This window comes from Trichomycterus rosablanca, chromosome 11 (assembly GCF_030014385.1).
Source record: "Trichomycterus rosablanca isolate fTriRos1 chromosome 11, fTriRos1.hap1, whole genome shotgun sequence".
In the NCBI taxonomy this organism is placed as follows: Eukaryota; Metazoa; Chordata; class Actinopteri; order Siluriformes; family Trichomycteridae; genus Trichomycterus; species Trichomycterus rosablanca.
Genome location: NC_085998.1, coordinates 35412383 through 35429409, shown reverse-complemented (window position 1 = coordinate 35429409; position 17027 = coordinate 35412383). Strand labels below are relative to the sequence as shown.

Genomic DNA, 17027 nt, shown 5'->3' with positions numbered 1-17027 from the left:
TGACACCCTACTTCCTATTCCCTTCAAGTCCACGGTGTATTTAGGGTGTCAGTGTGCTTTTATTCGGACTCTAACCGTCTTAAATTGTTGGTGGTAGGTCTGAGGTGGGGTGAATATTCTGTTTAGGCATCGAGACGTGTTGTTAGATAGTTAAACTGGTCAGGTTCGCTAGGGTAGGTAGTGCACTATGTAGGGAGGCCGGTGTGGTTGAGGGCTCGCTGTGTTGCTATCAGGCAGGGGGGGGGGGGGGGGGGTGTGAGGTAAAAGACGCACAACGGCGCATCCGCTCGCCTGCCTATTGACGTCAGTTCGGAGTCATGTGACCAGAGCGGACCACTTGGTTGCCTTCACCGCACAGATAGAGCGAGGGGGAAGAAAGGCAGAAAGGGGAACCATGTCTACCAGGGTTTAAAGAACAAAAACCAGCTTTCGGATTCTGGTTCGACTATAAACGCGGTGTCATGTCGGAATACGGGATAGGAATATGAATATGCTGTCGTGGAGACTAACAGAGAGGATAAAATGGCCCGAACATATTGAATAGCTTCGACAGAAACGGAATAGCGAGATTAGCCGGACTATTTATCTCTACTTTTCTCACATCACGGATCGGTTAATGGCTTCCCAAACATCTGTTATTAAAACGACCGAGCTCGACTCGTGGTAGCTCCGTATTTCTGCTCGAAACACCACTCAGTCTTTTCTCCAACCGTCGAGCGCAATCTAGTCCGGCTATGGATTTTAGCACTAACTGCGGAGGCAGCGAGCTGCACAACAACCAGTCGTATCAATGCGAGGAGAGCAAACCGTTGCTAGCCGAGCAGGACGCCATTAATAATAATAACAGTAAGCTCGGAGCGGGGCCGTGTCGCCGGAGCGCCCTGCACTGCAGCACCGGCGGCGGTGGTGGCAACGCGGGGAACGCTGGTAGCGGTATGCGCTATAAACTCCTGCAGGAGGGCGACATTCAGGTATGTGCGGTCAAACATCCGCGCACCTTTCTCAGCAAAATCCTCACCTCCAAATTCCTCCGGAGATGGGAACCCCACCACCTCACCCTGACCGACAGCAGCATCATGTCCGCCACGGTAAGAGACCCTCATCATCATCAGCAACAGACATTCACATTTAGGGCATTTAGCAGACAGTATCTTGTCTAAGCAATTGATAGTTTAGGGCCTTTCTTAAGGGCCCAACAGCAGCAACCTGGCAGTGGTGGGGCTTGAACCAGCGACCTTTCGGTTACTAGTCCAGTGCCTTAACCACTAGGTTCTCATTAACACACACACACACACACACACACACACACACACACACACACACACACACATTTTGTCCAACCGTTGTGACTGTATACATTACAAGGGCCCAACAGTGGCAACCTGGCAGTGGTGGGGCTTGAACTAGTGACCTTTCGATTACTAGTCCAGTACCTTAACCACTAGGTTCTCATTAACACACACACACACACACACACACACACACATTTTGTCCAACCGTTGTGACTGTATACATTACAAGGGCCCAACAGTGGCAACCTGGCAGTGGTGGGGCTTGAACTAGTGACCTTTCGATTACTAGTCCAGTGCCTTAACCACTAGGTTCTCATTAACACACACACACACACACACACACACACACACACACACACACACACACATTTTGTCCAACCGTTGTGACTGTATACATTACAAGGGCCCAACAGTGGCAACCTGGCAGTGGTGGGGCTTGAACTAGTGACCTTTCGATTACTAGTCCAGTACCTTAACCACTAGGTTGCAACTGCCCTGGTTCTCAACCAACACACACACACACACACACACACACACACACACACACACACACACACACAAAGGTGTCAACTTGGTGGGCTTGAACCAGCGACCTTTCGATTACTAGTCCAGTACCTTAACCACAAAGCCACAACTGCCCTGGTTCTCATCAACACACACACACACATTTTGTGGCAACAGTGGCAGATGTGAGTCTTGAACCAGCAACCTTTCCAATCACTAGCCCTGTACCTTAACCGCTGAGCTACCACTGTCTATATGGGTAGCACTGTCGCCTCACAGCAAGAAGGTCCTGGGTTCGATACCCAGGTGGAGCGGTCCGGGTCCTTTCTGTTTGGAGTTTGCATGTTCTCCACGTGTCTGCGTGGGTTTCCTCCGGGTGCTCCGGTTTCCTCCCACAGACCAAAGACGTCCAAGTGAGGTGAATTGGAGATTGGACAATTGTCCACGACTGTGTTTGACAAATCTAGAAAATAAATCTAGAAAATAACGCACATGCTTCCAAGTTTGTGACACCAGTTTAAGGCGAACCCTTTCCCGTTCCAGTACGTTTCTTGTGCCTCTTTGTACAAATCGAGGTCCATAATGACATGTTTTGGTGAGTCTGGTGTGGAGGAACCCCAGCGGCTTGAACAGCACCCCGATCGTAAACTGCATCGAACACTTTTGGGCTGAATTGAAACCTCAGTTGCGACTCAGGTCTTCTTGTACAATATCAGTTCCTGACCTAACAGTTGCTCTTTTGACTAAATGAGCTCAGATTTTCACAGACACCCTCTAAAATCTTGTGGAAAGCCATTCCAGAAGAGTGGAGGTTGTAATAACTGTAAAATGGGGCCAGGGGTAATATTGCTCATGGTTTTGAAGCAAGCCGTAGCCAAGCGATTAAGGTACTGGACCAGTAATCAGAAAGTCACTGGTTCAAGCCCCACCACTGCCAGGTTGCTGCTGTTGGGCCCTTGAGCAAGACCCTTAACCCTCATTTGCTCAGACTGTATACTGTAACTGTACTGTAAGTCACTTTGGATAAAGGTGTAAATGTAAATGAATGTCCAGCAAGTGCCTGGTTAGTGTCCATGTACTTTTGAACAAAAAGTCTATACAGTGTATCACAAAAGTGAGTACACCCCTCACATTTCTGCAGATATTTAAGTATATCTTTTCATGGGACAACACTGACAAAATTACACTTTGACACAATGAAAAGTAGTCTGTGTGCAGCTTATATAACAGTGTAAATTTATTCTTCCCTCAAAATAACTCAGTATACAGCCATTAATGTGTAAACCACCGGCAACAAAAGTGAGTACACCCCTTAGTGAAAGTTCCTGAAGTGTCAATATTTTGTGTGGCCACCATTATTTCCCAGAACTGCCTTAACTCTCCTGGGCATGGAGTTTACCAGAGCTTCACAGGTTGCCACTGGAATGCTTTTCCACTCCTCCATGACGACATCACGGAGCTGGTGGATATTCGAGACTTTGTGCTCCTCCACCTTCCGCTTGAGGATGCCCCAAAGATGTTCTATTGGGTTTAGGTCTGGAGACATGCTTGGCCAGTCCATCACCTTTACCCTCAGCCTCTTCAATAAAGCAGTGGTCGTCTTAGAGGTGTGTTTGGGGTCATTATCATGCTGGAACACTGCCCTGCGACCCAGTTTCCGGAGGGAGGGGATCATGCTCTGCTTCAGTATTTCACAGTACATATTGGAGTTCATGTGTCCCTCAATGAAATGTAACTCCCCAACACCTGCTGCACTCATGCAGCCCCAGACCATGGCATTCCCACCACCATGCTTGACTGTAGGCATGACACACTTATCTTTGTACTCCTCACCTGATTGCCGCCACACATGCTTGAGACCATCTGAACCAAACAAATTAATCTTGGTCTCATCAGACCATACAACATGGTTCCAGTAATCCATGTCCTTTGTTGACATGTCTTCAGCAAACTGTTTGTGGGCTTTCTTGTGTAGAGACTTCAGAAGAGGCTTCATTCTGGGGTGACGGCCATGCAGACCAATTTGATGTAGTATGCGGCGTATGGTCTGAGCACTGACAGGCTGACCCCCCACCTTTTCAATCTCTGCAGCAATGCTGACAGCACTCCTGCGCCTATTTTTCAAAGACAGCAGTTGGATGTGACGCTGAGCACGTGCACTCAGCTTCTTTGGACGACCAACGCGAGGTCTGTTCTGAGTGGACCCTGCTCTTTTAAAACGCTGGATGATCTTGGCCACTGTGCTGCAGCTCAGTTTCAGGGTGTTGGCAATCTTCTTGTAGCCTTGGCCATCTTCATGTAGCGCAACAATTCGTCTTTTAAGATCCTCAGAGAGTTCTTTGCCATGAGGTGCCATGTTGGAACTTTCAGTGACCAGTATGAGAGAGTGTGAGAGCTGTACTACTAAATTGAACACACCTGCTCCCTATGCACACCTGAGACCTAGTAACACTAACAAATCACATGACATTTTGGAGGGAAAATGAAAAGCAGTGCTCAATTTGGACATTTAGGGGTGTAGTCTCTTAGGGGTGTACTCACTTTTGTTACCGGTGGTTTAGACATTAATGGCTGTATATTGAGTTATTTTGAGGGAAGAATAAATTTACACTGTTATATAAGCTGCACACAGACTACTTTTCATTGTGTCAAAGTGTCATTTCGTCAGTGTTGTCCCATGAAAAGATATACTTAAATATCTGCAGAAATGTGAGGGGTGTACTCACTTTTGTGATACACTGTATATCTGGATCTGCACAAACCCATATTCCTGTAAAGGTTTATACCTGTTTTTCTAGATCTATATGTACACCAGTCAGTCTGGACGAAGATGGGTCAGGGGTCAAATCACTAATTCGGCACTCTGTGACAACCAGATTTTGTGTCCATGGACCCATATTTTTTATTCTTGCTTGCCTAACAAACAAAGTTGGCCGACATGCAGTTTGTTGTTATCAGTTCAGTCACTGGTAATTAGACCTCTGGTTAATCCCAGTTTATATTACTGCACTGAACCGATTAACTAGTACACTATGCTACTTATGGTGTTGTTTGTAGAATAATGATGTTTCCAGCCTAACGAACCATTCATCTGTAGGCTGGTGGGCTAGCTAGCATTTTAATTCATCCAGCCCTGTACATACAACTCAATATATTCACTTAACCCTTTGATGCACAAGCTAAGCAAACCCCTTCTAATGCACAACATGGGTGGAAAATGACCCATATTCATCCATTCAAGAATATTTTCATATGCACGTTTGTCAGTTATTCATGTATTTGCTGTCTTAGCTAATAAAAGCTATCTATACTAGAATATGTAAACATCTAGCAAGCTAATAGTATTGGACATATTCAAGATTCAAGAGCCTAATCTTTGGTTGTCTTTCAAAAGATCAGTAAATATGTTTTTGACTACAAACACTTACAAATGTCAGTAGTTTCTGTCAAATTCCATAGTAAATACACATAAGGGTCATTTTTGACCCATATTGTGCATTAGAAGGGTAGTGATACAAAAATGATTTTTATTAAAAAAGCAAAAAATATAAAACTGAAATAAGGATTTGTGATGATCAAAACAAGTTAAATTCATGGAAGCTTGAATGACGAAATTAATTTATTGCAAAGATGTAGAAAATAAAAACTCAGTTGGGTCACTTTTGACCCAGGTTGTGCATCAAAGGGTTAAACACCAGTTTATCCTTATATACACCTATCTGTATAGATCTTTTCCAAACATACAGCTTGCCATCTACATGTATATACACTTGTCATGTCCACAAACACCTATCTGTCAGAATATATCTGATTAAATCAGTAAAGGAAAACCAGCCGAGTGCTCTCAGTAAACCTGACCACTTCTGTAAGACTGTTAAAAAGTAATGCATGAGAAAACTGCTCTCAGCTTGAGGTTCTTTTAATAAATCTTAAATATAAGATGGTTCTGATTGGTTGTGCACGTACGTACTGGAGTCGTTGCAAAATTGTACATGAGATTTTTTGTTGTGTGTGGTCACTATCATTTTAAAACACAGACAATAGTGAAAATTTTAAGAAAAAAACACATCGTGTTTTCTTCTTTTTTGTAAATTGTTTATAATTCATTAAATAGTTATATATATATATTTTTACATCATAATAAATAAATTGTGTATCATTAAAATATGGTTAGGTAATATTGCTGTATTATTTTACCATAGCCAGCAGTTTTCCCATCGTATTATTCATGTAATATTATTGTGCCATAAATATTTGAAATCTGCCAATCTGTGTTGTGATTTTAATATTATGAGTAGATGAACACTTGCATTACATTTAAACACCACCTCTGAATTCGTTGTGACATATTAGCTGTTTGGAAATAAATTGTACTTTATTCAATTTCCTGTTATGTAAAAAGAATAACATTAAATAAAAAGTCTTTTCAATAATACTAATGTTATTATTGGTCAAACAATTAAACATCAGTAAAATACATTTACTATAATTTTACTACTATTAAAATAAATTCAGAAAATAATTTAGCTAAAATGCTGGCCAGTTTGGCTGTAAAAACACTGAAATCCTAAACAGCCATACAGATTCATCATTTTTGCATTTCTGATCTCTATAGGCCCAGTATTTCATCCTTCAAAATAAATAGATAGGTAAAGAAAGAGAATGAAATAGAAAAAGAGAAAGAGATCCCTTCTTCCTGGCAGTAACAGCCATGTTGAACCACTTTTACAGCACCTAAGCTGTTACAGCTTCAAAAACATCGAGCTGTGGAAGAGCTCAGGCTTTTGTACGTAGTGCCATATAATTTAACCACAGCATGTTTAGGGCTTTGCCACGTAAGTGACACAGACACAGTGTCATTGTTCCCTTATCTTCTGATTCAAATTTATCAGCTGATATGGTAGCTACAGTGTGGCTTTGTTTCATTATTTGCGTTTTACGGAACCTTTTACGCCTCCTTATTCTCCATCAACTAGAACTCGATTCATCATGGGATTTATCCAGACTAGCTGGTGATTTTCATCTCAATGTTATCATTTGTTTTATTTCAGTTGTACAAAAATAAAATGGGTATAAAACATTTTCAGTGTTGATTGTATCGACTCATGTTTGTAGGGGTTCATGATCCATCACCTTTTTGTTGCATTAATGGATTATTACTGGTGATATAAATAGTTTATTATAGAGGCCCTTGGGTGGCACAGTGGTAAAACACTTTACCCCACTACCACTGAGATCTGAGGTTTGAATCTTAATGGTACTATCGGCCGGTCGGTCAGCTACACGGGCATGATGAGCAACCATTGGCGATGGTTAAACAGCCTAGCCATTGGGAGGTGCTCTTGTCACCGCACACTCGGTGCCGGTCCCAAACTCACATAAACTGAGAAGGGTTGCGTCAGGAAGGGCGTCCAGCCTAAAAACTGTGCTGGTCAGTTATGCAGGGATGCGGCCACTCCCACTTAATGCAGGGGTAGCCGAGAGACAAAAAAAAGTTTATAATATGGTATTTTATTCATTTATTGCAATATTATCCTGCAGGTCTGAGGTGTATTCATTGTTTAGGTGTCACTAGACCAACTGTGACTTTTATCTTGCTTAATCAGTTGTCAAGATAGATAAATGAATGATTGAATGGTAATACAACAGTGTAATGTATTAGCTATTGTGCCAGTCTACAATATTTGTAATGCCACAAAAAGGCAGAATTCATGTGTAAATGTGGATAACGAAAGATAAAGAAAGTGTATTTGCAGTAACTGCAAAAATAGCAAAAAGAATTATGTTCAGGGGTTTAGTTGTAATTAGCAAGTTTTAGCTGCTTATCTCAACTGATAAAAACACATCATACAGTTGTAATCTATGTGTATTAAAGATATTTCAAGCCAGACAAATATTAAAAATGACTAGTAGCTCAACAGATACAAATCAAATTCTGGATAAAAACCTCCATGGCTGCCCTCTTCTGTAGAACTGACATCACCGTTTTAATCTTGCTGCCTGTTTCACGTTGTGCCTGTGACTCACAGTTCACTGTAAATGCAATCCAGTCTTGTTGAATTACGTTAGACGTTTTAGACGTTGCACAAGTTAAGATTGGAAATGCGGGTGGACTGTTGTGGAAAACTGATTTGCTTTTATCAAATTAAAGTCCTTTCAGACTTAGTCATGCTTCTTGAATTAGATGTAATGCCGTTTTAATCTTGGTTTCCGTGTGCCTGCGATTTCAGAGCGTTTCCCATGGATAGCTGTTCATCCAGCTTTTCATTGAGGGAATATTTTTGGTTCTAACGTTTCTTATTTTTGAGGAATAAAAATGATTTAAGTTTGTCCTGTTGGCTGGTCTGAATGTTACAGGATTTAATTTTTATACAGTGCTGTGACCAGGGACGACGCATAGACCAAACAATACACACAAGATGCAGAACTGGCCACACCAGGGTAACCCACCAATACCTGGTAAAAGGAGAAAACCCACCAACATGTGAAACCTGCCAAACAGTTACAACTATAAAACACATTTTGATAGAATGCCCTAAATACACAAAGGAAAGACAACAAGTGCACATGCCTGAAACCATAAAAGAAATCCTTACACACGACAACACAAGAACAGTACTAACCTACCTCGCAAACATAAAAATGAAAATATAAAATGGACCAAATGATAAAGACAGATATATAATACCCAGTTCCTGCCATTAAATGACACACATGTGTTTAACATGGCGTAAAAATCCCAAATAAATAAGTATACAGTTCAGTGAGGTGCGGTGCGGTGCAGTGAGGTGGCTGGGCAGTAAAATTCATCTGCTCGTGTTTGTGAGCTCTAGACTAATAGATGTTTAGCAGCTGACCTGTGTTTACTTGACCATAGCTAATAGAAGGGTAGTTGACTGTGGCTAATGTTTATTTTTGGCAAAGGTTGGGATGTTTTACTTGGTGTGTGTAATGTTTGCGTTTTATACAGGTTTTCCAGGAAAACGGCTATGAGGAAGACGTGTTCGAGATTATCATAACACGTCTGTTTAACTTACCTCTGAACTGTGTTACGTTGTGTTACGTTTACGTTTCTTCTCAGGTTCATGTTTTCTCCTTCTGCTTGAGGAGTATTTGACTGGACAGAAGTAGCATGTAAAAATAAGACTTAATAAATAAATAAATAAGCTTAATAATTACTGAACAAAGCACAAATGCATCCTTAAAGCTATTTACAGATTATTTTTTATCATTTATTTATTTATTTTTGCCTAAATATAGTGAAGTCACTATTTAATCAATCAGATTGAATATTTAAATGGGTAATCTTTTATTTATTTGCTAAAGCTACCAAAAGTAACAGATTTTGTCTGCTATTAAAAACCATTTGCCTTTATCTAGAGGCAATAACACAATTCTGTGTATGTAATAGTGATGTTAGGTTTCGTAGTTCAACCAGTACTGTTTGTTAAAGTAATTTAAATGTAGTTTTTATTAGTTGACGGAGGATGTTTGGAGACTGTAGCTGTGCATATAAATAAACAACATACCTGAATATACACGGATCAGCCATAACATTAAAACCACCTCCTTGTTTCTACACTCACTGTCCATGTTATCAGCTCCACTTACCATATAGAAGCACTTTGTAGTTCTACAATAACTGACTGTAGTCCATCTGTTTCTCTGCATGCCTTCTTAGCCTTTTTTTCACCCTGTTCTTCAATGGTCAGGACCGCCACAGGACCCCCACAGAGCAGGTATTATTTAGGTGGTGGATCATTCTCAGCACTGCAGTGACACTGACATGGTGGTGGTGTGTTAGTGTGTGTTGTGCTGGTATGAGTGGATCAGACACAGCTTGCACTGCTGGAGTTTTTAAATACCGTGTCCACTCACTGTCCACTCTATTAGACACTCCTACCTAGTCGGTCCACCTTGTAGACGTAAAGTCGGAGACGATCGCTCATCTATTGCTGCTGTTTGAGTTGGTCATCTTCTAGACCTTCATCAGTGGTCACAGGGTGCTGTTGGCTGGATGTTTTTGGTTGGTGGACTATTCTCAGTCCAGCAGTGACAGTGAGGTGTTTAAAAACTCCAGCAGCGCTGCTGTGTCTGATCCACTCATACCAGCACAACACACACTAACACACCACCACCATGTCAGTGTCACTACTACTGAGAATGATTCACTACCTAAATAATACCTGCTCTGTAGTGGTCCTGGGAGAGTCCTGACCATTGAAGAACAGCATGAAAGGGGGCTAACAAAGCATGCAGAGAAACAGATGGACTACAGTCAGTAATTGTAGAACTACAAAATGGACAGTGAGTGTAGAAACAAGGAGGGGGTTTTAATGTTATGGCTGATTGGTGAATATAGAAATCTGACAGTTTGAGCAGTCCATTACGTCAATTCTAAATCAAACTAGAAAACTATAATGTGTTTAAATTATACACGAGGAGTGTATTACGCATCGCCCCGTGTTTACACAACACGTTGATGACGTCGGTTATATACCTATGGCGTGTTTGGTCAACCAGAGTTGGAATTCGTTGCTTTAGCTTTGACATGCCGGCTGTATTACTGTATTTGATTGGCCTTTTTAGTTGGTCATGCCTCAAAATGGACAAAATGGTTTCTTTTTGAAAACATGAATTCTAATTTTGGACTTTTTTCTGGTCATCCTGTTTATGTTTATGGTACAGTTTAACGTCACTGCTACGTCTGCTAGGTTGAGCTGTTTTTTTTTATCCATTGAAGCACAGAGCCTTGTTGATATACGTCCCAGTGGTGTGTTTAATGTTTAATAGGTTACTATAAGCTTGTCATTAAATAGTTAACCGTCAGGAAATGATGGTCAGTTAAAAGAATACGTGTCCACACACTTTAAGGCATACGGTGTTCTCTTCAGTCAAACAAAGCCAGTGTTATTTTTCTAAGCTAGTGTACATGGTGTGTCCTTCTGAAATCTGATCTCACTGAACGATACGAACGATGTGACTCAACCTTTTCATTAAGCTGTAAGACAGATGTGTATTTTGCTTAATAACAATCCATTTTCCACTTCCTGTCACTCTTTCATGAAATTTCTTCAAAGACTCGTTCTACCAATCCTTCCCTTTTCAAGCTATTTTAACATGGATAGAAGGAACAAGTTTATTCATTCGGAACATCGACACACAACAGTTTCATCTGGACCAAAAGAGGATTGTGTTATTTTAATGAGAAACTATTTATCTGGTGCGGTGTACAAATATTTACAGAAGAAGCGTAGCAGCTTTTTTTAGGATTGCAGGGTGAACCAGGGATGGACGGGTTTCGGTAATTTTGTTTTCTGACTGTTAGTAACACAGCAGCTGTTTAAAATGTTCCCGTACAAAAGGTCCATGTAATATTCTGTTGATGTAGCTAAAAGTTTATTTTATACACATTTTATTTATGAACACATCTGGGAGCGCAAGGTTTTTTTTTTTTTGCTGCCGGAGTAACTGAACGTTTGTGCACAAAGTGTGGGCCGTAGAGACATGTTTTGATAAGTCGGGTCTGGAGAAACATTGTGGCCTGTACAGAGAGTTCACATCAACCTTAATGAATACCTTTGGGATGAATTAGAAAGTCAATGGTGAGCCAGCCTTTCTCGCATCAGTGCCTGACTTCTTAAATGAACTGATGTAGAAATGGGATGGCTAAAAGACTTTCAGCTGTATACATGTACATATACATATACATACACATGAATGTATTGTAGTTCGCACTAGAGATTTAATGATCTGATCCTGGTACTGGGACCAATTCTGGCCTAAAACACCCAGTATCACATTTTGCACTCTGGTAATTGACTTATTTTGTGCTGTGAGCATATGATGTTGACTAACACCATATTCAGGGTTAGCAAAACCACATTATAAATCATTTATCTGATAGAAGAAACATAGATGTATCAGCACAGTTTGTCTGACTGATAGCTATTGCTAGTGGATGTTATTGAAGATCAAGCCGTTTCTGATTATATATTTTTTGTTTTCTTAATTATTATACATGGTTTTTCATTTTCCCCTTTTGTTGTTCGATGTTGTCCCCATTAAAACACGCTGGAGTGTTGGTTGAGGAGTATTGGTTGAGAACCGTTTGGTTGAGGACTGTTGGTTGAGAACCGTTTGGTTGAGGACCGTTGGTTGAGGACCGTTGGTTGAGGACCGTTTGGTTGAGGACTATTGGTTGAGGACTATTGGTTGAGGACTGTTGGTTGAGGAGTATTGGTTGAGAACCGTTTGGTTGAGGACCGTTTGGTTGAGGACCGTTTGGTTGAGGACCGTTGGTTGAGGACCGTTGGTTGAGGACCGTTTGGTTGAGGACTATTGGTTGAGGACTGTTGGTTGAGGACTGTTGGTTGAGGACCGTTGGTTGAGAACCGTTTGGTTGAGGACCGTTGGTTGAGGACCGTTGGTTGAGGACCGTTGGTTGAGAACCGTTTGGTTGAGGACCGTTGGTTGAGGACCTATTGGTTGAGGACCGTTGGTTGAGGACCGTTGGTTGAGGACCGGTGGTTGAGGACCGTTGGTTGAGAACCGTTTGGTTGAGGACCGTTGGTTGAGGACCGTTGGTTGAGGACCGTTGGTTGAGGACCGTTGGCCAGTGTCAGTTTCCTACACAAAACCTTAAAAAAGTATAGGGAACACGCTATGCTATCTGTTTTTTTTCCACTACTACCAGTGCTTCAGCTACCAGAAAGTAAAGTCAAAGGTGACTTGACATCCAGCCTTTTCTCCCCCAGACCCGTCCAACTGTGTGTATAAAGTGTCCAACGAGGCTGGAAGCACCACTGAGACTCATACTCGGGTCTCTGTCTTGGTGGGCTAACGAGGGCTAATGTTCATTCTTTTTTGTTCTGTTGATTTACTTAATAATTTGCTCGTTTGTTTACATGAGCAGTGGTCAGTTTTTTTTTTTTGTTTTTTTTTTTTGCATTTTTCCCCCAATTTTCCTGCCAGTTTGGTCATATCAAATTACCCAGCTGCAGTACGCTTCCTCTCTACTCACTTGATCTCGACTGCTGATTGAGGAGAGCGAAACTGACACACGCCGCCTCCGACTCGTGTGCAGTAGCCGACTGCATCTTTTCACCTGCACGAGGCGAGTTCATATGTGGATCAGCTTTGTGCACGGAGAGACACACTCTGGTCAACACATTATCCCCGTCTCTGTGCAGGCACCATCAATCAGCCAGCAGAGATCGTAATCGCATTAGTTATGAGGAATCCCCCCTTCAACACCCTCCCTGAACAACGACCAAGGTGGTCAGTGTTTATGAGGAACAGAGTTTTCTTTAGTTAACAACTAACAGGTTTAAAACTCAACTCAAGTTTATTCGCTCTCTAATGTTTTCTGACTAAAATCACTGACTTCACCTTGAAGGTCTGGGCCTGGTTGGTCCTCAGGAGAACGTAAAAATCAGCTTCTGTATTCGAGTCATGTTTGAATTGGTTTCAAATGTTATTGACTTTGTAAAGAATAACCCAACTGTTTAGTCAGAGAGAAGTCGAATATCATATAACTACACCCAAAGTTTGGTCGGACCAAACTCTACTAACATGTATATTAATTGTGTGAATTGCATAAAACTTGTGAATCATTTAAGTTAGATCTGAAAGACTGAAAGCATAAATAAAGAGTGGTCAGAGAAACCTCAGCTGATCATATGGCACGCAGACTACATGAGCTTCCTCATGCTCCATCATATGAGCAGCTGAAAATTTCTGCACCGCAGGACTGAACCAGCTCTGTCCTGGCGAGACCTCTGCCTCCAGAACCTAAAATACAGGGTTTAGAGTCTAGACTTTTTCTTACCTTGTTTTCTGCTTTGTTGTTCAGGTCACCATACATCAGTCATCAGATCAACAGTTACTGAACACTAGTGACACATATTCTAGACATGATGAAGTTGTGTTTACATTCATTCATTTGCCAGATTCTTTTATTTAAAGCTACTGACATTTAAAGGTTAAGGACGTTGCTCACAAGTCTGTAAGTGGAAACTCGGTAGAAGCAGGATGTGAACTTGCAACCCTACGATTGCTAGACCAGAATCCTAAGTGCTGAGTCTGTTTTTCCATTTTCTTTATCAATATCAGAGCTTTCGGCAGAGAGTATTCGGCATACCGGTTACTGACATCTTACTAGTAACTACACCGATCAGCCATAACACTCACTGTCCATTTTATCAGCTCCAGTTACCATATAGGAAAATTTTGTAGGTCTGCAATTACTGACTGTAGTCCATCTGTTTCTCTACATACTTTGTTAGCCCCCTTTCATGCTGTTCTTTAATGGTCAGGACCCCCACAGAGCAGGTATTATTTAGGTGGTGGATCATTCTCAGCACTGCAGTGACACTGACATGGTGGTGGTGTGTCAGTGTGTGTTGTGCTGGTATGAGTGGCTCAGACACAGCAGCACTGCTGGAGTTTTTAAATACCATGTCCACTCACTGTCCACTCTTCCTCCACACTCCTACCTAGTATCTAGTACAAGGTCCACCTGGACAGTGAGTGTAGAAACGAGGTGGTTTTAATGTTATGGCTGATCGGTGTATATATACATCCCCCCCCATCACTGTTTATCCACTTTTAAAGAGCAGCACACAAGTGGTTCCCACATGGTTTCAACCATATATTAAAAAAGTTATTTAGTCATTTGTACATGAATAAAAAAAACTCAGCTGAGGACACGGGTGAGCTGGCGCATTTGGTATTTCTTTACAATTTATTATATTTACTCACATCACAAAATAAATGACTGCTCTACACTTCTGTCTCAAAAACTGATTAAACCAAATCATTTATACGAGATGCCCTATAGGCCACTCAACCACATACACCACTTGTGATGTTTTACTGTCCAGATAACTTAATCTCAGAAAATGTTAATATGTAATCCAAGAACCACAAAAAAACAGGAAATTAGAAGCTTGTAGAACATGACTGACACTGTCCACAGTCAAGCAAGCTTTACATTACCATGGTCTAAGAGGTCTGCTAGGGAGATACTATCCAAAACAATTAAAACAACATTTAAATGTGTGTAAAAGTTTGTGATGTATTACTGTCCATATAACTTAAACTTATTTGAATATCAAGATTTTAACAGTTCAAGATCAACATATTAAACACATTAAAACATTTTCAGAAAGAAATTAGAAATACAAACAAAAACTTTATAATGAACTAAAGGTGCTAACGGAGCTTTAAAGTTACAACAGAAAGTGAAATTTATCATAGACTAACTGATTATAACATTTTGATAGATTTTATCAGTCGGTTGTTGAAGCCCTAGTTCATTTTTCTACTGCACTGATAAATTCACGTGGAACAAACATATATATTTTTTCTTGCCTTTTTTTTTTTGTAAAGAATCACCATTATTGTCACCACTTTTTCTTGGATGTTAAGTTCTTTCCAAGCTTTCTTCAGGCCCGGTGTTGTTCGGCTGACATTTCTACACAGACTCTCGTCTATTTACAATCGTTCTGAAACTGAGACTGCTGTAGTTTTTCTGGAAATGACAGCGAATTCAGCCACAGGTTATTGTAGGTCATGCGATGCACTGTTGGAAAAGTTTACCCACTTGTACTCTTTGTTTTTTAAGAAAACTGCTTTTTAGAAATATACATACATATTATGATTTTTAACATTTTCTGGGTATTTTAATATTTATTATTAAATTTAATAATAAAAGTAGTTGACACTGGTTTTCATTAGTTTTTTTATTTATTGTAAATGTTAGTAGTTCATGCTTACGTGTGCATTTGAAGTTCATTTGTTAAGCTTTTATGCTGGTGTTTCTAGTGTGCTGTCCATAAAACACTGTTCATACATGCAGGTTCCTAAGCACCAACAGTTAAACAGTGCTCTTGTGATGGCGTGATGATTCGCTGCATCACGACCTGAAGAAAATGAAGTCGAAGCATACTTGGATTATGTGGCAGGACCCAGTGACCCAAAATACTATGATAATTTTACACCTAAGTAAAGCATTTGGTCATTTCTTTGGTTAAAAACAAATCAGTCTGTTCAAATGAACATAATTCCTAAAATCTCTAGTGGATTAACATTTTGATGTGGGTAACTTAAACAGAATTTAAACTGTGTTTAAATGCACCAAGAGTTTAAGTAACGATTGTACTGTATGTAGCAGAACACCTCCTGTGTTTCTAAATACATTTTGGAGACTGCTGGTAAATCAAAAAATGTTGCCAGTCAAGTCAGAATTGATGACAGCAGCAGGTTTAAGCCGGTGTGAAACTGAAATTATAATTAATGAGAACACATTTCTAAATGAATCAGCTCAGAATTTTTTTCTTGATGACGACTGTGGGTGGAGAAAAGGTTAAAAAAGGTTAACTGTAAAAAAAAAAAAAAATAGTTAATATTATTTTTCCTTATCCACGTTTGCATAGTGACAGTCAAGGATCAAAACTCAACAGGCAGCCAAATGTCATTCAGTTGTGACTGACGATAGAAACGTGGAAAACATTAAGGTTTATACATTTATTTCACCAAATCCACACACAAGTGCAGTTTGTTAGAGGGTCAAGTGAAGGTTCACCAATATTTAATAGTTTTTAAGTGTGAAAGGAAGGTGAACTACATGACATAAAGGAAACAGTAGTAGGTTTACTTGTGCTTATGGGGTGCATTTAACCACATACAAGGAAGTATGTAACTTCAACCAGTACAGAAAAAAATTCAGTGTATTACAGACCTGTAGTTTAATCTGCAATGGCTTTGTTTACGAAGGGTTTTTAGGCTTTACCAAGAACCACAAAAAACAGGTCTGGTATGAATTTAAAGCTTGTAGAACATGGGTGACACTGTCCAAAGTCAAGCAAGCTTTACATTGCTGTGATCTAAGAGGTCTGCTAGGGAGTTGTATCCAAAACAATTAAAACAACTTTTAAATGTGTGTAAATATTGTGATTTATTTAGGTTTTATGCAGCTAAAACAGCCTGGAGTTAAACTGACCCTGAAAGAACACTGATGCAACTTTTTAAACCTGGTTGTTTTGATTAAATTAGGGAAAGTCATAAAATATGAAATCAATCATTTATTTAGAGATGTTAAACAGTGAATAAGGTCAAACTAAAGATAAAGGAAGATTAATTGGTCACTGATACACACAAAACTAATTTTTATTTGTTATTACTCCAAAGGTTTGAAGTATTATTTTGTATTAAAAGAACTAGAAATGT

At 40.3% G+C, this 17027-nt stretch overlaps 1 protein-coding gene across 2 annotated transcripts in view; it reads left to right on the top strand.

The window, feature by feature from the left end:
* Positions 1 to 308: 308 nt before the first annotated feature.
* Positions 309 to 17027, top strand: part of cmip (c-Maf inducing protein) — a 43754-nt gene continuing 27035 nt past the window's right edge. For both annotated transcript variants that reach the window (XM_063004277.1, XM_063004278.1), the window contains exon 1: positions 309 to 1088. In XM_063004277.1, the coding sequence (XP_062860347.1) occupies positions 735 to 1088 (354 nt within the window). In that variant the 5' untranslated portion in view covers positions 309 to 734. The remainder of the gene's footprint in view (positions 1089 to 17027) is intronic.